We start from the raw sequence: 19,730 nt of genomic DNA, 5'->3' as shown, positions 1-19,730 counted from the left end.
TTTGCACTCCGCTCTACCATGGATGTCCCGATTCAGAAAACCCTCGACTTTGGATATTCAGACATGTTTGGTCGCATTAGAGGGCAAACGCTTCGTTGCGCTGGACGTCGCCCAGTCGCACGTCAGAGACTGTGCGCTCGCCAATTTTCTGCGCATACCGGTACAGGCGCTACTACTGCAGCACCCGCTCCTTCACCTCTAGCAGGAATCACCGCGGAGCTAGACCGCATTGCTCCCCGATTCGAGGTGCCTGCGTCTCAGATTCATATCATTGACTCTCCTGCCAATTTTTATTCTACGCTGAAGGTGTGTCCTGTTATGTTTGTCTTAAAATAATTTGCAACTAACTCCCAGGTCTGCAGAATAAAATCCGCAATGCCCGGCGGCGCATTTACCTCTCTACACTGTACATCGGCAAGACAGAACATGATCTTATCAACACCTTGAGCGAGGCTCTCCGCGCAAATCCGGATCTCAAAGTTTCTATTCTTACCGATGCTCTGCGCGGCACACGGGAGACACCGAATGCTTCATGCGCATCACTCCTATGTTCGTTGGTTGAAGAGTACGGACCTGAACGAGTCGAGATTCGGATGTTTCATACTCCCAATTTGACAGGTCTAAGAAAGAAGTGGATTCCTCGCCGCATCAACGAAGGCTGGGGCTTGCAACACATGAAGTTGTACGGGATAGACGACGAGATCATTCTATCGGGGTATGTTATCTGCGGGCCGGACAAACGTGAGATATTAATATATTTGCAGAGCAAACCTATCCGAGGAATACTTCACCAGCCGCCTCGATCGATACCATGTGTTTGATTCCAAGGCGCTCACTGAATATTACGCTGGGATCCACCATGCAATCTGCAGCCTGAGCTTCCAGGTGCTGCCAGACCCTCAGAACAAATCCAGCTATATTTTGGACTGGCCTGCAACAAACAAGGCCCCTTCTCCTCTTGATGAGCCTCAAAAATTTATTGCCTATTCTTCGACGTTCCTGAGCCCGCTCATTCAGGCTTCTGACAACAAACCTGCGCTTCCCTCCTCATCAAGTCGAACATATGTATACCCTGTATCGCAATTTACTTCTCTCATGCAACCTGATGACACATCTACCGAATACCCTGCGGTGACGACAATTCTCCATCTCCTGTCAAGCTCATCAGTCTTTGCCGGTGCCCGCTGGCTCTTCACAGCTGGTTACTTCAATATGCACCCTGTCTTTTCCTCCCTCCTAATTTCTAGTACAACCACCGCCTCAAGGACTCCTACCACCACAAAAGGTACCGTTCTGACGGCCTCGCCTTGGGCAAATGGATTCTTTGGCTCCTCTGGAATCTCGGGAATGCTACCAGCCGCATACACACATCTCTCTGCCCGCTTCCTTGATCGCGTCGCCGATGCACATGCCACCGACTCCGTTCAACTGAAGGAGTGGCGCAAGGGCACTGTTGGCATGCCAGGCGGATGGACCTACCATGCCAAGGGTCTGTGGGTTACACTGCCGCGCGAGGAACACCCCAGCCTCACCTTCGTCGGTAGCAGCAACTACACAAAGCGCAGCTACAGCCTAGACCTTGAGACTGGTGCGGTGGTCGTCACAAATGATCCTGATCTCAAGCAGAAGCTGAATGAAGAGACGGAGCGGCTTCAGAAAGATGCCAGCCCTGTCTCGAGGGAGGACCTGATGCGAACGGAAAGGCGAGTCGGATGGAATGTGAGACTTTCCATGTGGATTGTAGAGAAGGTTGGCGGCGCCTTCTGATCCACTTCTTTGTCTTTTGTATAAATATCTTTGAAAATAATAGAGGACCTGTAATATAGTGGGGTATAGATTGATGTGACTGAGGCTATCACACCATCCGTCCGAGAACATCTGAGTCATACACTATGAATGCACCCGTGGACAACTCCTATTTCGATTACACGAAAGTCACATAGAGTGACCACAGCCTGAAATACCTCCATGTCTATCCCAGAAATTGTCGTCTCCAAAAACTGGTTTGGCTTCGATCTAGATGACACGCTCCACGAATTCCGACGAGCCTCGGCCAATGCCTCGGCCAGCGTCTTCGAGACAGTCCACGCCTCAAACAGCAAGACCAGCGTGGATATCCTGAGGAGCACATACCAAGACATCCTGCGCAATGCAACCGCAAATGCCTTCACAGATGGCAGGACCTCAAGCGAGTATCGACGCGAACGATTCGGGCGTCTCCTCCAGACGCACAGGCTCATTGATGACTCCCTGCTGGATCATCTGTTAGAGGTATATCAAGACTCTCTACGCAAAAGCTTGACTCTCAAGGCGGGTGCATTGCATCTTTTGCAGACATTGCGGGGGCTGGGGAAGAAAGTCATTGTCATTACTGAGGGCCCGGCGGATGCGCAGGAGTGGACGATTCAGGAACTCGGGCTACGGTCTTACGTCGATGTTCTTGTGACGACGAACGAGGTGGGCAAGTCTAAGGTGGATGGGATGTTTGGTATTGTGTTGGAGAAATATGGTATTGCGGCGGAAGATATTGTATACTTCGGTGACAATAGGATTCGCGATGTTCAGGCTGCGCGTGAGGAGGGGATCCTGGCTGTCCTTTATGATGAAAAACAGCAGTCTTGCTTGCATGATGTCAGTACATTACGAGTGGGTTCGTGGGCTGTTGTAGGAAAGATACTCGTGCATAGAGAGTAAGGATACACAATAGAGCATCGAGATATAAACACAACCTTTGGTCTAGCCATCAAGAGATATCAACCCTAACGCACAGGAATGCCGTAATAAAATAAATAATAAAAGCCAAACGCCATGTCATGACTGGGATTCCCGTCGTCTCGTATGCAGTGTAAATATTCATCTAAGCTCTTCCGGAGACTTTGCCCTTCCCACCTTGAATTCGAGCGGGGCCGAGACCTGATCGCACCTCGTCGAGCATTCTGATGCCAATGGCCTCGTTACCATTCTTGCCACGCTTATGCTTGGCACCGTGGCGCTTGGCCTGTCCACTGGTATTGGGGTCCCAGCTGGAGAGGAAGTCGTCCATTACATTGTTAAAGGCGCTGCGGCTGTGCACGGCTTCACCGTTACCATCGACCAGACTGGGGGCCTGAGATGATGCGGTGGACATGCCCGTCATGCCGGTGGCACCTGTCATTCCACTGATCATGGACATGTCGTCATCATATTCGTCCTCCTCGTCAAGAGAGTAGAGCTGCTCAATCTTGTCAAATCGGTCGTCGAGGAGGCGGTGGCCGTCAGTACGAGCCAGAGCGGACGACGTCATTGAGTACGCAGACGGATTGGTCAGAGCACCCTTGCGCTTCTTGCGGCGAATTGGCGTTCCGCCAGCAGTGAAGACGGTTGACGCCATCGTCTGCGATGGGGCGATCGTGGGTGCAGCCGGCACAGGAGCATTGCCAGCCTTGGCATCTTTCTTGAACTTGGCGAACTCGTTCATCCAGCTCTGGTCAGTGGGCTCCATATCGGGAGCCGGCTTATCATGTTCAGGCAACTCTCCGGGTTCCATTGGTGGCTTCACTGGCCCTTCCGGTAGTTCGTCATCCATTGAGCGATGGGCGTCAGTGCTGTCCGGCTGCACGGGCGCTTTCTCCGTAGCATCTGACTCCCACCCGTCGTCTTCGACATCGTGGTCGAACAGAGAATCCTCCCAGTCGCCCTCGTCTATTTCCTCGGCATCGGCTGTTAATTCGCCGAAGATTCCGTCAGCGTCGCCCTCCTCTACGAAGGCTTCGTCCTCCAGCGCCTCCAGCGCCTCTCGCAGCCGGGGGTCCATGTCAGGCTTGAATCCAGCAATGGCATCTGGAACATTCTGCTGGTCCTGGTAGGTTGGCTTGCGGACAAAAGATGAAGCAGTTGAGCGCACATCGCCATATTGTGAGCCATAAAGGCTAGGGCCTACGGAGGAGCCCTGGCCATAGGTATCTTTATCCACGAGCGAGACCTGACGCAGCGCATCTTCCAGCTTCATCCCTCGACCGGCCCTGCCCTTGCCTTTCTCGGTCTTGGCTTCGACAAAGTACGCATCGCCGCTGCCGGTTCCGAGCTCGCGAAGATGCTGCATGTAATCGTAGCTGGTGTCATCGTAGTAGACGCCATAGTTGGCAGCCTCGCCCTCATTTTTGCGAGCACTGTCACCGTATTCGGACTGGAGATCAGACAAATTTGGCAATGTCTTCTTTGAGGTGTTCGATGCGGAAGACGATGCGGGCGCGGGCGCGGGGCCTCCGACCTGGTACAGGAAACGGTCGTCCGCATTGGTATCGTGGATCAATGGGTCATTTTGAGACCGGTGAAAGAGCTGGAACTTGCTCGCGTTCTTCTTGTCACTATGAAGATATCAGCTTGGGCGCCTTGACCATTCTCGCGCGATACTTACATCCACTGTTTGGGCGGCATCTTTGATTTGGTCAATTTTTTGGTATCGCAGAAAAAAAGGGAAAAAGTGGGATTGATAGGGTCACGTGTAGCTTATCTATCGCCCCTCGTTCTCCGGGGTCCTCAGAATCTTGGAATTGTACGGAGTATACGATGTTTAGTGGGCGTCTTTTCTTTTCAAGTTCCACTCTGCTTCGTTTAATTTTGATTTTATTGTGCAGCTTCGCTTGGAGACTTGGGTATTCATTGGGCTCGGCGCTTCAACGAGGCCCGCATCAATAGTACTACTTTATCACGTTGGACCGTAAATCATTGTTATAGACCTCGTCATGATCCTTATATGGCTTTAGTTTTTGTATATATATAGTTTACACCTAAAATAATATGAATAGAGTGATTAAAAACCTGCAAAACAGTCCATGGCTATATATACTTGCCTTGAAGGCTCTGGGCGATAGAGGGGGCTTAGTCAGCGTTATCTTATCCGTCTGAATAATCCAAAATTCCCTTTTTCAGGTGGGGGTTGTGTCTTTCGGCTGGATTTTTTGCTTCCTACAACTCTTTTCAATTTTAGGGAATCTAAAGTCATCGCCACCATGGTTTTGGCTAAATCCAAGAAATCCGTGGGACTCGGTTCCAGTCTCATGAACGATCGGTTCGGAAAGGGCAAAGCATCCTCTCAGAAGAAGGTCTCTCACAACAATGCCATCCAGCGCACAGGTGTCAATGGTGAAACCTATGTCACCAACGAGGCAAAGGAGGCATCATGGGTCAAGATGCGCAGTATCACTGAGCAGGCAGCGCTCGACGAATTCCTGAGTACCGCCGAACTGGCCGGAACCGACTTTACCGCTGAAAAAATCAATAACGTCAAGATCATCCACTCCGATCAGAAGAACCCCTTCCTTCTCACCCCCACCGAAGAGAAGAAGGCTTTCATTAAGCACCAGAAGAATAAGGACCGCCTCACTGTTCCCCGACGACCCAAGTGGGACCAGTCCACAACTCGAAATGAACTAGAAACGATGGAGAAACAAAGTCTGCTGGACTGGCGACGAGGGCTGGCGGAGCTGATTGAGAACCACGATCTGCTGATGACCCCGTTTGAGCGCAACCTGGAGGTCTGGCGTCAGTTGTGGCGTGTCATTGAGCGGTCCGACCTTATCGTGCAGATTGTCGACGCGCGCAACCCGTTGCAATTCCGTTCGGAGGATCTGGAGAGTTACGTCAAGGAGATTGACCCTCGGAAGAAGAACTTGTTGTTGGTCAACAAGGCGGATATGTTGAGTCTTAAGCAGAGAGAAGCCTGGGCGAAGTATTTTGAGAAGAACAATATCAACTTCCGTTTCTTCTCTGCCCACCTCGCCAAAGAGAAGAACGAAGCCCTCGCTTTGCAGGAGCAAGAAAATGACTCCGATGCTGAACTTGCCCAGTCGGCGAGTAAAATCAACATGCACGCCAATGAAGATGATGACGATACAGTGGAGGAAGAAAGAGCTAAGCTTGCCGATCCTGAGCGCTCGCTTGGGACACACATTCTGGACACTGAAGAACTCGAAGAGCTTTTCCTGGCCAACTCCCCAGAATCACTACCGCAAGATGAGTCTAGCGAGCCCAAACGGAAGACCACAATCGGTCTGGTCGGTTACCCCAACGTGGGTAAATCCAGTACCATCAACGCCCTTCTCGGTGCGAAGAAGGTCTCTGTCTCTGCCACCCCCGGTAAGACCAAGCATTTCCAGACTCTCTACCTCTCGCCAGAGATTATGCTGTGCGATTGTCCCGGTCTCGTGTTCCCCAACTTCGCCACCACTAAGGCCGAGTTGGTCGTCAATGGTGTGCTGCCCATCGATCAGCAGCGTGAATTCACCGGTCCCGCCGGTATTGTCGCCAAGCGTATCCCCAAGCATTTCATTGAGCAGGTGTACGGTGTGAAGCTCAGAATGCGTCCCATTGAAGAGGGTGGCACTGGCGTCCCCACTGCCAGCGAGATTCTGCGTGCGTACGCTCGCGCCCGCGGTTTCTCTACTCAGGGTATTGGTCAGCCCGACGAGTCCCGCGCTGCACGATATGTTCTGAAGGACTATGTCAATGGCAAGCTTCTCTGGGTCAACCCTCCCCCCGTTGGCGAGGACGAAACACCTTATGATACCGTCGAGTTCAACAGCGACCTATACGATCTCGCCCATCTTCCCGAAAGACGCCGACTTCAGCTCACACAAGCCAAGATTGGAAATGGAAAGCATGCCGCAGTAGACGAGGCCACTGCAGAGTCCGCCGGCGACGTCGACTTGGAGGACCCCTCTGACCTAGCCAAGCTGTCCGTCGAGCCGGAGCTCGGTCGCACCTCCCGCAACCTTGATACGGGCTTTTTCGGCTCAGAAACCGGCCCCTCTGCTGGTCGTCTGACCCTCCCCTTCCAGTCTCGATACACCCAACAGGGCCAGGAGATGCGCAAGGCGCCAACAGGCCGCAAGGAGCGTATGATGGTTGCTCTTGAGCGTGGCGTGGATGTCTCCGAGGTGAAGGGTAACTCGAAGAAGCACTTCAAGGCAAACAAACGCCTGGCCAAGGGCAAGCGCAACAACCCTGAGGATGACGACTACTAAAAAGTGATTTATTTTCTTTATATTTCCTTTGTTGCATTGTTGCTTGCGCTCGCAGGCGAGTCGGGGGAGATCATACCACACACTCTCTCTCTTCCTGGGCTCATGGGGCTTGGGGTGAATGAATTGATAAACGGTCCTACCTATGGGATTTTCACGTCATGTCGGGATCGAATGTTTATGTCCATGTCCATGTCCATGTTCAGGAATCATCTTTTGGCGTTAGGTTTTTACGAGTTGAATAACGATTTATACCAGTCATTCATTCACTTGAGTATCGTGTCACTTCTCTGCTACCGTAAGACCGTCTTCCAACATGGACTTCAATGTCAAAACTCAAGTAGAAACGGAGCAACGTCCATGCATTCTTATTTAGCCGAACCAAGCAGCAGACTATATTCGTAAACTATATCCCCATTATATTTCAAAGATGGCTCTTAGGCTTGAACCCGGAAGCAGCAAGCAAGCGATCAGCCTCCTCGCGCTGCCAGTTCAACTTAGCAGTAACGGCATCCTTGCGAGCCTTGTTCTCCCTCTTACCCAGCTGCTGCAAGTGTACCTCATCAGGACCATCCGCAATACGCAGGGTACGAATACCAGCCCACAAGTACGCAAGCGGGGTATCCTGACAAACACCAGCAGCACCATAAGCCTGCACGGCCCGATCAATGATAGTAAGCGCAGTCTGGGGAACAAGAACCTTTGCCTGAGCAATTTCCTTGAGCGCGCTCTTAGCATCACCCTGATCGATCTTGATAGCAGCGTTCAAGACAATCAAACGCGCAGCATCAACCTCAATGCGCGACTTGGCAATCCACTCGAGGATCACGCCGTGCGCGACTAAAGGCTTGCCGAAGGTCATCTTGCGCTCGTCGTTGACGCGGGCAATCAGCCACTCGAGCGCGCGCTCCGCGGCGCCAATCGCCCGCATGGCGTGGTGGATGCGACCGGGACCCAGACGGCCCTGGATGATCTCGAAGCCGCGGCCTTCGCCGAGGACCATGTTTGATGCGGGGACACGCACGTCCTTGAATGTGATGTGGCCGTGGCCGTGGGGCGCGTCATCATACCCGTATACTGTCAACATGCGGTGCACTGTGATGCCTGGGAGTCCGGCGGGCACGAGGATGACGGATTGCTGCTTGTAGGTGTCTGGGTTGGTGGGGTCGGTCTTGCCCATTACTAGGTAAATTGCACAGCGGGGATCGCCCGCGCCGGAGGACCACCATTTCTATAGTTGGGTTGTTAGGAGTCGATTGGGACTAGTTTGCGGGTTGGGGATTAGAGAGGTACACACCGAGCCATTCAGCACGTATTCATTGCCCTCCCGGCGGATGTTAAGCTCAATATTGGTCGCATCACTGGACGCGACGTCTGGCTCGGTCATCAGGAAAGCAGAGCGGATTTTGCCCTCCAGCAGGGGTGCAAGCCACTGCTTCTTTTGTGCGTCATTGCCGTACTTGGCGAACACCTCCATGTTACCGGTATCTGGGGCAGCATTGTTGGTAGCCTGGTGACGAAAGGAATGTTGGTCAGCGATCGATATCAATTGGCAGGGTCTCCCGACGAGTGAAACAATGCGCCAGGCAAAGAATATGATAACCCACCTCCGAGGCAACCTTGCTCTTGCCGAGCAATTCAGCCATCAATCCATACTCCAGGTTTGAGAATCCAGCGCCCTGAGTGAAGTGGTTCTTAGGCAGGAACATGTTCCACAGACCGAGCTTCTTGGCCTTCTCCTTCAGGCCCTCCAAAACGGTGGGGGTGGTGGTCCATCGCTTCTCACCTTCGCCGAGCTGGGCCGAGAAGACTGTGTCGGCGGGGATGCAGTCCTTTTCAACGAATTCCTCGACCTGGAGGCATGTTAGCGCTGAGTGTTAATAAAAACAAACCTGTGCTGTAATGGGCAGGGTATTGGGAATGAGTTACCAAGTCAAGGGTCCGCTTGGCGTGTTCGCTGACGAACGGCTGGGCAATGGGTGGAATACGGGAAGAGGCGGACATTTTTGGAAAAGAGTGATTGAAGCAAAATAGAAGCCGAAGGGCAGCGAATATAAAGGGAAGACGAAGTCAGGCCATCGAATTGCGGAGAAGGTGGAGAAGCCGACGGGTTTTGTCGAGCCTCGGCTCAGCGACTAACCGACTTGGAGATTTGGTATCTCACCATATTTCGACGGCGAGATCTCCGAGACTTTGTATAGATGTGTAGAGAATATGGGAATATGAGAATATGTATGGGATTAAGAATATTGCTGTTCAATTGTTCAATATCGGTTCTCACGGGCACTAAATGTAGTTAATAACCGTCAAGATATTAACAAAAAGGAAACATTAGCAGTTCAGCAGAAATAACCTTAGGAAAAGGGGCAAAATCAATACCAAAGGAAAGATAGCTCTTAGACAGCTCTTAGCCAGCGTATCCAGATAGCCCTACTTCTTCAGCATCGAGTGTCCGAAATTGGCAGTTCAGTATCCCGAGGTCTGTATATGGTGATGACCGAGGCATAGAACTACATAATACACTGTAGACTACGTATACCTAGGTAATGTACGTAGTATGTATAGATATACCAGAATATCAAAATATCAAAATATCAAGAAAACGTTGCATTGATTCCAATGTGCTCCATGAGATATCCCAATTACAGTTCCATCCATCCCATACCCCGTACACACACACCAAAAAAGCAAAGGCATTGCAGGTCATCAAAGAAAAACATAAGAAATCCAACTCCAGACCTGATCATAAAGATCTCAAATCTGCCTTTCCTCAATGCATCCGACACAGCGACCGGCGCCGAGTAAAAGAGATTGAAGGAAAGACCATAGAAACGAAGTCCGAGAGGGAGATAAAAAGAAGAAGAATAGAAAAAAAAAACCCCCTGAAACATCTCAACATCTCAACATCTCAAAAAGACCGGAGTCCTTTCAGTTTTCGGTCCGGGCCTGCTCGGCTGAAGATTGCTCGTAGCTCTTCTTGCCGAGCTTAGCGAACAGCGACTGGGGTTTGCCGGCACTGCAGGAGATTAGCTTAGGTCCAGAGTGTAGATAGACAGTTGGAAGATCACATACTTCTTAAACCGCTTGCCCTTGATATCGCTCAACTTCTTTGTGCAGGGGCTCATGATATCGTCTGAGGGTGAGACGTAGGAGGTTGGTTGTCTGTTATGTTAAGTCAAGTTCCCACCGAGGATAATACTTGGGAATACTCACTCCTCGCTCACTACTTTGCCCTGCAACACCTGGCGGTGGTACTCCATTGATGAAATGTCGGAACCCTTCAGGTCGGTCTTGTCTGCAGACAGGTGGGTGTTGGTTGAGCGGTCGGCCAGAGGCTGAGCTTGTGTGGTTACGTCCATATTGTGAATGTGTAGAGAGTTGAAGGGATTTGAATTTGAAGGGATAGAGATGATTTCTGAGTATTGGAGAGAGGACTGAGAGTAATGAAGAAAAAACAAAGATAAGAAAAACGTTGACGGGCTGTTATGGAAAAATGCGCGATTGTTGGCTGGGCAACTGAGTATGACGCCACATAGTCTGGATACTGTTGACTACTTACTACAGCACACGGAGTACATGTATTAAAGGCTTTGGTGTTATTGGTTTTAATAGTTTTAATGATTTTGGTCTAAAGCAAATAGCTAACAAGACTCACAACAAAATAGTACAAAATTAAACCGGGAATCATCGCGTCGTCCAAACATACACGCAATAGGGTACATAGTACAGTGTACAGATGCAAAGCGCTAGTAAATAAAGATGAGAATGCAAGAGTCATAAAGGTATTAAAGTCATTATAGCTTAGAAAGGGAGGATCACAGCTCACGCGACCGTGGATTATCAGCACCCACGTCGACATCAGCCGATGAGGCCATATCCAGGTCAACGGGGCGGCCATTCAATACAGGCGGCGTACTCTGAGAACGGGGTTGTGGGGTCGCCAGAGTAGGCACAGACATAGACTCCGGAGAGATAGGTTCTTCCACCTTGTCCGTCTCATCGGCATCTCGTTCGGTTGAAGAAGACGTAGGAGTCGGCGGGGAATAGGCCGCGGTCGGACTAGCAGCGCTATCTTGGTCCGACGAGTCAGAAAGATTTCTGTGATGGCCACTGTTCTCATGGTACGAGGACGACGTTGGGCGGGTCAACCCCGGGCTACCCGACGGAGAGGCAAAGATCGGTGATGAAGACCGCAGACTGTAGGACCGAGCGACCATTTTTTGGACGGCAGGGAACTCCATATAGTTGCTTCCCGACCCCCGTGAGAACAGGACGAGGGCAAAGCAGCAAAGGACCATGATGCTCTGGATCACAGTGACTCTCTTTTGGAAAACTAGTTCATCTGCAAGGACACCGAGCTGGCCGCTGAGTGAGTGGACTTCTTGGTGGTACTGCATACGCTGGTGCTCGAATTCAAGAGCAACAGACTTCCAAACGTGATCGTACTGCTCCCGGAATTCTTTCAATTCGTTGAGAACAGTTACGTTAAGGTTTTCAAGGAATGTAGATGTCTTCGCTAACTGTCGCTTCTCAACCTTGTTAAATGCATCGCGTAAGATGCGAGACTGTTCCTCAATATAGAGAAGAGACAGGGTTGAGTTCGACTCAAGCATCTGGAGCCGCTTGTGGACAGATTTGAAGAAAGATTCTTGGGTCGTGGGGTTTGCAGATGGCGGTTGAGTGTTTGTAGGTCTCGTCGACTCTGGAGGAGGGCTGTTCTGCTCCTCTTTGGAATTGGTAGTGGCTTTCCCTGCGACCTCAGATGTGGCGTTCTGCTGAGCAGGCTCCGATGATACGCTTGAGGCATCTGGAGGGGTTCCGACATTTTTGGCAGGCTCCCCCTGCTTTCGAGTATCTTCAGCTTTCGAGGGTGCGGATGGTCCAGCATTCGTCGTGGAGGGACTGCCTCCAACCACAGCAGTAGAGTTCTGTTTCGGTGCCGGCTTGGTCTGGTCCGTTGTGGCTGACGTTGACGGAGTCATAACAGGCGGCCCATCATTAATGCCGCATATGTCTTCATCTCCGTGTTTCGCGAAAGGCGACGCGGCCTCTAATAGAGGGTTAGGACAAACTTCACCCACCGCAAGGCTAGGTACCACCGCAGGAATGAATTTCTCGACAGGCACTTCGACAGGTTTATTTTCCAGGTCTTCAGAAAGCCGATTGGCTTCACTAGCCTCCAACTCCTCTACCTCAACGCGGTCAGAGCTCTCGTCATGTTTGTACTCTTCCATCATGGTGGTACCATGCACTCGAATTAAGCTGACAGGACAGAAAAACTCATGTCCATAGTGCGTGAGGAACTCAATTCGAAGGTAACGAGCCCAGATAAGCGAGTTCTCTACTGCGAAAGCTTGCACCTCACGAGTGTTGCGTGCCTCATAGACACCGAGTTCTTTCCACTGGTCCGGTTTCGCGGGATACCGATCCGAGACACTAACTCGGAATGTGTGGAAGATAGAACTGAAGAACTCATAGTTGGCAAGAACAACCGTGTCAACCAGAATATCGTCGCACAGTTCCAGGATAAGGAATTTGTTCTGAGCGCGGCACTCGTTGAGCATATAGCTATCCTTGTTCTCAATGAGCACAGAAGACGAACCCTTGCACTCAGGATTCGTCTTCAGGACCGTGGCTGCGCAATCAAAGGAAGCATAGTTGAACCGTTCCTTGCAAGTAGTGCCAGCATCCTTACGGCGCGACGCATCCCTGTGGAATGCACCCTGCGCATGTACATCCACAGTTCCTCTGTCATCCACGTGCCCCGCCTGCCCGGCCTCACGCGACGGGATATGCGAGCCCCAAGCGGTAGGACTAGCCTCGGGCGTCTCAGCGCCGAACCCACCGAAGTCCAACTCGATCTCGGAGTCGTCGCCCAGCGAATCCAAAGCATTATTAATTCCTGTCGGCTGCCGTCGGTCTTCCTTTCCAGCTGCCGCAGCACGTCTGTTCCCTCCAATATTCTCGGCTGATTGTCCGACTTTGGCCAGGTTCTGCTTCTTCCAGTCCTCAAATGAGAGGAAACTAGCACCGTCCAATAGTGAGTCTGTATCTTGGTCTTGTTCTGCGTTCTGGTCTGGGGTCGTTTTCACAGTCTCTTCTGACGTCCCGCTCGATACACCAGATGAATTGATGACCGGATCGTTGGCTGCCACACTTGAATCGGGTGATGCCGAAGTAATGTACATATCGCGACCCGGTCCCCAGCGCGTCTCCAGACACGGCGGCAGGTGGAACAGCTCTGCCTCCGTCTGCCAGGTACTCTTCGCTGGACATGTTGTCACCGGTTTCGTGGGGAGAGCGCCTTGCGCCCGGTTCGGGGGTGGCTGGGCGGTCGCATTGGAGAGGGCGTTGTGGCAGAGAGCAAAAAGGATCGAGGCATGGTATATCCTGGAAATCAATGACCGGCCCGCGGTCAACATGCTGTCGAGTTGGTGAAGATAGTCGTACTTGTATAGCTCCCTCAGTGACTTCAAGCTATGAATTCGATATGCGTGCTATGCGCATCGTGGCTGGGGGTAAGAGCAGTCGACGTGGGAAGTTCCTCGTGTTTCACTACACAACATATATTTGCGAAAACTGCGATTAAGCAAACCCGAGCTTAGCGACAAATGGCGGTCTCCAGAAAGAAATGGAACAAATGGCAGGATCGGTGGCATCTCGGCATGTTAGCTCTGACCGCCTTTTAACCACGGGAATAGTACAGTCCGTATATTGTATATGATTCAATATAAAGACAACTAGTTACGGAGTACAGGCTAGGTATATCGATAAATTACTATAGATAAAAATTCTGTGCGGATAATGATCAATTTTCCCTCTTGTCGTAACTAGTTACAGTATATAACACAAGAGAAAACGGCCGCGGTTATTCCACCGTGTCATCCTACCAAAATCGACTTCACCGCAACTCATTCCACTCTTTTCCCTGAAGAATCCACGCCAACCGTGTAGTCCGTGTGCGAAGAAAGCTTCCCGTCATAATCAAATATCCACCAGCGCATGCCGAGCCAGCCTTCTAACCTTTTTGTGGTTTTTCGTATTCGTCGTCTCCGCCCAGTGTCCGGGACCCTTGGTCTGATATTGTACAGGAAGAAGAAAAGAAACAGTTTGGACCAGAGAGGATGGTGCAATGCACGTGGCAATGCCCCGTTGAGGACAGACGGAAACAGACGAAACACTCAATCCGATAACAAAGAGACACAAGACAAGAAAGCGCAACATTAATTTATCGTGGGTAATTTTGAACTTTTTTTTCCCAACTGAATCGAAACATGCAAGCAGACATCAACATGAGGGGAGAAATAGGGTGAGGGTGGAGTGAAGTGCGAGTGAATGGCGAGAACCCTAGAAGTGAGTTTCATGCCACCCACCGACGAGATCGAGATCGTCGTCAATGCTTCCTTCATCAGGAGGATGGAGGCTTCTAGGGATATTGCTGCGCCAATCTTGCCGTTCGAGCAAATGACGGCGACGAGCGTCCACAGGCGATGTGGGCTTGGATTTGGTCTGATATCCGGAAGTACCTCGACCCCAATCGTGTCGCCGAGCGTTCGCAGCAACACTCTTGGGACCAAACACCTCACGCGACTTGCGAGGCTTGTACTTGCGCGGTTCGTCCTCGGGTTTGTACTTGCGTCGCACGTCACCAAGCTTCGACCACTTATCAGCACTGGATGGCTCTGCTGGAGAGTTCCGCAAGGGGCGAGGCGTGCTACTCGACGTACTCGAGTCGCTGTCTTCGTCAAGAGAAAGATCCCCCAGTATATTGGGTTCGATCTTCGAATCGACATCTGGGCCATGAGAGCGCTGGTTGACAGAAGCGGAGTCCGGCTCGCGCAATCTTGGGAGGGTAGCTCCCTGGCTCTCTTGGCTCCAGCTGCGAGAGTTCTGCTCCCGTCGTTGGGCCACGGCAAGATCCTCGTTCTCAGACTCCTCTTCGTCCCACATGTCGCACCAGCTCTTTGAGATCTTGTCGGCACTTTTGTTTCCAAATACCATCGACAAAGAGGGCAGGGGCTTTGTTGCATGAGACGGCAGTGATCCAGTGATGGAAACCGGATCAGAGCGAGGAAGAGACGGCACCTCACGCTTGCGAAGATTGAGCAAGACGAAGGATTCACTGAGCTGAGAGTCCAAAACAGAAGCCACTGATGGGGTTTCCATGCGGGACGAGAACCACGAGGTTCCCGCGGCTTCGGAGGCCGGGAACAGATCTTCGCTGTAGCTCTCGTTGTCCGGAATGGCAGACAGTTGTCGGATAGCCTGAGGAGGGCTCGACTGGAGCGCCTTTGCCCACGGGAAAGAATCTCCCTGGTTGACATGGGGGCTTTGAAGAGACGGGGTGCGAAGTGGTTCACGGTTAGCGCTAGCAGGAACCACCTCACGGTCTTCGGTACAAAACTCATCGAGAGATTCGTCGTCGGTAGTGAAAGATACCGCGCGGAGAATGCAATCACGCACATCCAACAAAGACCTCTTGGAAGGATCAATGGTCAAGGCATGGGTCAGAATCTCATAAGTGTCCTGAGACATGTTGGGGAAGATGTCGAAGAGCGACTGGCGATCGCGCACGTAATCCGCAAAGAGTACATCGGACTCGGTGGGGGTGACGAATGGATTACGAGCAAACAGAATGTTCAACAGGCAGATACCCACAGACCATATGTCGGCCTTGGCGGGAGAGTATCCCGTCGTTGTCGGATCATATTGCTCGGGGGCCATGTAGCGGTCGCTGCCAACACAAGCCTCGTGACACCACGAGTCTTGCGTAGCGAGACCGAAGTCGCCTAGCTTCATGGAGCCATCTTGTGTCAGGAAGATATTCTCCGGCTTGATGTCACGGTGATACAAGCCATTGGCATGCATGAAGTCGACGGCACTAATCAGCTGCAACATGAAATCCCGAACGTGCTCGGTCTCCAGTGGGCCACGGTTATGGCGGATCGCCTCGTATAGATCTCCATTGGCACAGTACTCCAAAACAAGATATGTGTGAGTCTCGGTATCGAACGTATGAATCAGGTTGACCAGGTTAGGATGAAAACCAAACCGGCGGTGACACTCGAGTTCTTCGAAGCGATCGTCAGACGAACCCGTTGAAGCCTTGATTAGACGTTTGATAGCAACGTCTTGGCCGGTCTCGGTATCTGTGGCAAGAAATACTATTCCAAAAGACCCGTGGTTGAGAGGGGCCACAGTTCGAAAACGACCATCCAAAAGTTGGCCTTCGACGAATTCTTCCTTAGAGCACTCCATGGTCGACATATTGGCCTGATGAACCCAAAAGGGACGAATGCAGAGATGAGATGAAATGGGGGAACGGACTGATGTAATGCTCCAACAAAGAGATGAAGTGAAAACAAGTCTATGAGCCGCTCAAAAGAACACTCACGCGGGTCAAGAATGCGTCGAAGTGTGATAAGCAAAAAGCAACCAGGCTAATGAAGATTAAAGAACAAGAAAATTATCAGGCGCGGGATCCCAAGGTAAATAGAGACGGGCGAAAAGAAGAGCCGAGTGTAGTCAGGAGATTGTGATGGAAGTGGTCCTGGACCGTCTCGGGTTGTCATATAAAAAAATGTACTGGTGAAAGTTGATGGACAGATGAAAAGAGGAGAGAATGGTGACGCAATGGCGTAGTTGAATGAACCCAGAGAGGGTTGTTGACGCTAAGGAAATGGGTAAAGACCGTTATGTGCTCATTTGTATGTCGTTTTTCGTTGGTTAACGGGAAGGGGTCCCAGGTGGACGACACGAATGTGTCAAAAAAGAGATGGACAAGTGTTTGAAAGTCGGCCTGATACCGGATGAATCGAAGTGTTGAGACAAAACGCTGCGTAATATCGTAATTTGAAAAAGTCAAAGATGTATAGGAGAAAAAAACGGAAAAGATCCTATGAACACCGGGTTCAAGGTCGAAGGCCGTGACTCAAGTTGAAGATAATTGGGATTAATGAGTCATGAGAGGCCAGATGGTATTGTTGGGACAAATTGGCTGGGCGAATTGAGGGATCCGGTAGAGCACCCTTCTAATCCAAGTTGGAAAAGTAGAGATACTCGATGCCAGGTTGCCCCTGAGGTATGAAACTCCAGAAGTACTCTCACGATAAGGCTCGACCGACGAAACGTAAAATTACCCACAACACAGGGAACACCTTCGTGTGAATTGAAGTGACGAAGGCGGGAGGTATTGATAGCACACAATGGCAATCTGACAGACCGGGATTGGGACTCCTTTTATCAAGTCGATAGAAGTGAGTCACCCGAGCTCAGGGTGGACCCGGAAGACCGAGGGAAAGGGGTTTCGGACGGAGAGGTGAGAGGAATACTCTTCTGCTGAAGGTAGATCGGGTTCAGACCTTCGAAGCTTGAAGTTGTCGATAGAAGAGTACAGGCCGTCAAGGGTTGGCGATGTCTTGATATAATGACAAGCAGACACGGCAATCCTGGTAACCTTGGGAAGCGTTCGAAGTGATAGAGAGGTGACGGATAAGTGACGCGCAGAGAGAGGATTCGGAAGGGTGGAAAGGCGGAAGGGGAGGTGGGATATAGGAGAGACGAAAGAGAAGATGATAAGGGAACGAGGGAAGATGGATGTTGATGGTATAAGGGGACAGAGAGAAGGAGCCAGGGAGGAGAGGTGTTGTAAAGGCGTGAGGGGAATTGGAGAGGCAAAATGATTGGCCATACCGTTTGATACAGTAAAATACAAGTCTTCCCTCGTGGGCGGTTCATCCGTGTGATCTGCATTGCCCACCAAATTTGACTGCATTTGACTGGCACCCAAAGGTCCTTGGCCCGTTTCCGTCTCCCGGGGAAACTTGTAACGTATGGAATGGATACCTGTATTGACGGATGGTCCAATCGACCGGCCTCTCCAAGTTTCATGAACCTTCCAGGCATTCCTTATCCTTGGTCAAAGACGTCAAACGTCTACAACATACGTGATCTCGATTATTGTCAAATGCTCAATGCAATCATTGTCTACGATAACGGGATAACGTTAAATTCCATTGTTGGTTGCCGTTTCATTCTCAAGTTTGGACCCTATTCATCTACCTAGCCCGATCTTTCAGATTTCAGACTTTCGAACATCCCAAACTTTCGAGGTTCTGGATCAGAGACAAGCCAGTCACAATGACGGTCGACATCAGCAGGGGCAGCCCTTTTCCCTTGGGAGTTTTCGTCGGCCGAGGGCGGATCAAGGTGGCGCGCTATTCCCAATGCGTATAATTGCGCAGCCCATTCTGGGGCCACGAGCCAATCAGAATAGATTATCTGGCCACTATTTACAGGCTGCATGACGCGAAAGAGTGGGATGGCGTGATCTCTTCTGATTGGCTCACCCCGGATACCTACTGCAGCCGGTTCAGTTATGTTTTCTTCCAAGGTTATGTGTTGTATGCGCTGGACGGAGTATATGGGTACCCTTCCGCAGGTACTCATGCACAGCGGGACTCGTTTCGGGACCCATCTTGGACCAGGACTAGCTTCCAAGGGTTCGGATTCTCTGATAATCCTCGGTTGCACCACTTTCTGCACTATTAACGTTATCTTTTGCCGCGCGGGATTTATGAGACAAGATTCGTTTGATATTATCCATGGTATGCGGGGTTTTGATGCAAATTCAACTATCTTCTACGGAGTATATCAGCGATCATCAGGAATATGATCATCATGAATATGTAGTGGTCGCAGTTACTGATGTGTCTCCAGTACAAGTAAAAGGACGTTGGAGAACCATTTCAACCCAAGAACTACAAGCCACGTATGTTGTATGTTGTACTTCGAGTGGAGCGTGCTTCTAACTGTCAGTCCCAACCACCTTTCAGACACCCACGCAGCCCTGTCAAGCGGTGAAGGGGAACGCCCTCGCTGCCCAGGTCTGGCCTTAGGTCAGGTTTGACCGCCTCCTGCGACCTGCAAGGTCAAACCTTGCAGGTCTCATGTTGATAGGTACTCCGTTCAATGTACAGACAGCTTTTCCATTCAAAGCATTCTCAAAAGTACATAGTACCCGGACTTCTTGAAACGATAAAGAGTTAATGTGGATATGTGGCACGACTTCGGTGTCCGGCAACTCCTATGCATCACGCGACGTCCACATCCATTTTACGTCTATCATCACCCCATTCTATTCCATTCTATTCCCATTCCTGTCGGAAATGGCAACCCTCCCAATTGAATTCTTGGGCTGTGCATTGTATATGGTCATACCCCCTTTCGGTACAATGTTCCCTGGGTCGTGCCTAGCATATTGTACATCGCACGCAATATAGTACTCTCTACTTTGTACTCCGTATTGCAGTGAGATCTGCAGAAAGGCGATGTGCACGGCTCAATGTCTGGTCCTGATCTCCCCCTCCATCAGCCACCAGCCATTGCCGTTGGCTCTGTGATTATCATTTCCGTTCCCTTTCATGCAGTCTCGAGTACAGCGTATAACATGAATGATAACGTCCGTACACGATATGTTGATATGCTGATATTCTGCGTATATGTAAAACCTACTCTATAGTATAGTCTACATTAGACCCTCCCCAAAAAGCATTCGTCATCTAATGTTGCTCATGCATCAGAAGAAAGCGATCCGCATGTAAGGACCCCGATAAAGTGTTGTTGTATACAACCGTCCTATTATCCCCCTTAGATGTTCATTGAAACGTGTCCCTTCTCTAAATTTATATCGGGGGTACGATTGCGCGGTTTTGCCTGTGTAGTGTACGC

General features: G+C 50.8%; 8 protein-coding genes across 8 annotated transcripts; 3 read left to right on the top strand and 5 right to left on the bottom strand.

Annotated features, from left to right (window-relative positions):
* Positions 1-18: 18 nt before the first annotated feature.
* N7525_008282 (CDP-diacylglycerol--glycerol-3-phosphate 3-phosphatidyltransferase) lies at positions 19-1,767 on the top strand (the record flags this gene model as incomplete). The annotated part of the gene is made up of 3 exons (XM_002568714.1): positions 19-306; positions 363-715; positions 765-1,767. 3 exons carry the CDS (start codon positions 19-21, stop codon positions 1,765-1,767), a joined length of 1,644 nt encoding a protein of 547 aa, XP_002568760.1.
* A 201-nt stretch (positions 1,768-1,968) lies between these two features.
* Positions 1,969-2,694, top strand: N7525_008281 (HAD family hydrolase; the record flags this gene model as incomplete). Its single annotated transcript, XM_002568713.1, has 1 exon — positions 1,969-2,694. One exon carries the CDS (start codon positions 1,969-1,971, stop codon positions 2,692-2,694), a length of 726 nt encoding a protein of 241 aa, XP_002568759.1.
* A 163-nt stretch (positions 2,695-2,857) lies between these two features.
* Positions 2,858-4,416, bottom strand: N7525_008280 (ribosome biogenesis protein LTV1; the record flags this gene model as incomplete). Its single annotated transcript, XM_002568712.1, has 2 exons — positions 2,858-4,346; positions 4,397-4,416. 2 exons carry the CDS (start codon positions 4,414-4,416, stop codon positions 2,858-2,860), a joined length of 1,509 nt encoding a protein of 502 aa, XP_002568758.1.
* A 575-nt stretch (positions 4,417-4,991) lies between these two features.
* On the top strand, positions 4,992-7,004 carry N7525_008279 (ribosome biogenesis GTPase LSG1; the record flags this gene model as incomplete). The annotated part of the gene is made up of 1 exon (XM_002568711.1): positions 4,992-7,004. The coding sequence occupies one exon, from the start codon at positions 4,992-4,994 to the stop codon at positions 7,002-7,004; it is 2,013 nt and encodes a 670-aa protein (XP_002568757.1).
* Positions 7,005-7,425: 421 nt separating this feature from the next.
* N7525_008278 (uncharacterized protein) lies at positions 7,426-9,005 on the bottom strand (the record flags this gene model as incomplete). Its single annotated transcript, XM_002568710.1, has 4 exons — positions 7,426-8,232; positions 8,299-8,511; positions 8,609-8,854; positions 8,931-9,005. The coding sequence occupies 4 exons, from the start codon at positions 9,003-9,005 to the stop codon at positions 7,426-7,428; spliced, it is 1,341 nt and encodes a 446-aa protein (XP_002568756.1).
* A 924-nt stretch (positions 9,006-9,929) lies between these two features.
* N7525_008277 (Spo12 family protein) lies at positions 9,930-10,360 on the bottom strand (the record flags this gene model as incomplete). Its single annotated transcript, XM_002568709.1, has 3 exons — positions 9,930-10,017; positions 10,074-10,163; positions 10,215-10,360. The coding sequence occupies 3 exons, from the start codon at positions 10,358-10,360 to the stop codon at positions 9,930-9,932; spliced, it is 324 nt and encodes a 107-aa protein (XP_002568755.1).
* Positions 10,361-10,816: 456 nt separating this feature from the next.
* Positions 10,817-13,423, bottom strand: N7525_008276 (Sad1/UNC domain protein; the record flags this gene model as incomplete). The annotated part of the gene is made up of 1 exon (XM_002568708.2): positions 10,817-13,423. The coding sequence occupies one exon, from the start codon at positions 13,421-13,423 to the stop codon at positions 10,817-10,819; it is 2,607 nt and encodes an 868-aa protein (XP_002568754.2).
* A 925-nt stretch (positions 13,424-14,348) lies between these two features.
* On the bottom strand, positions 14,349-16,268 carry N7525_008275 (putative serine/threonine protein kinase; the record flags this gene model as incomplete). The annotated part of the gene is made up of 1 exon (XM_002568707.1): positions 14,349-16,268. One exon carries the CDS (start codon positions 16,266-16,268, stop codon positions 14,349-14,351), a length of 1,920 nt encoding a protein of 639 aa, XP_002568753.1.
* Between the last annotated feature and the right edge of the window lie 3,462 nt (positions 16,269-19,730).

Source organism: Penicillium rubens, assembly GCF_028828025.1.
Source record: "Penicillium rubens strain IBT 27055 chromosome Unknown utg000003l_segment0_segment0, whole genome shotgun sequence".
Lineage (NCBI taxonomy): Eukaryota > Fungi > Ascomycota > Eurotiomycetes > Eurotiales > Aspergillaceae > Penicillium > Penicillium rubens.
The sequence above is the reverse complement of the archived record's forward strand: the minus strand, read 5'-3'. Positions and strand labels throughout refer to the sequence as shown.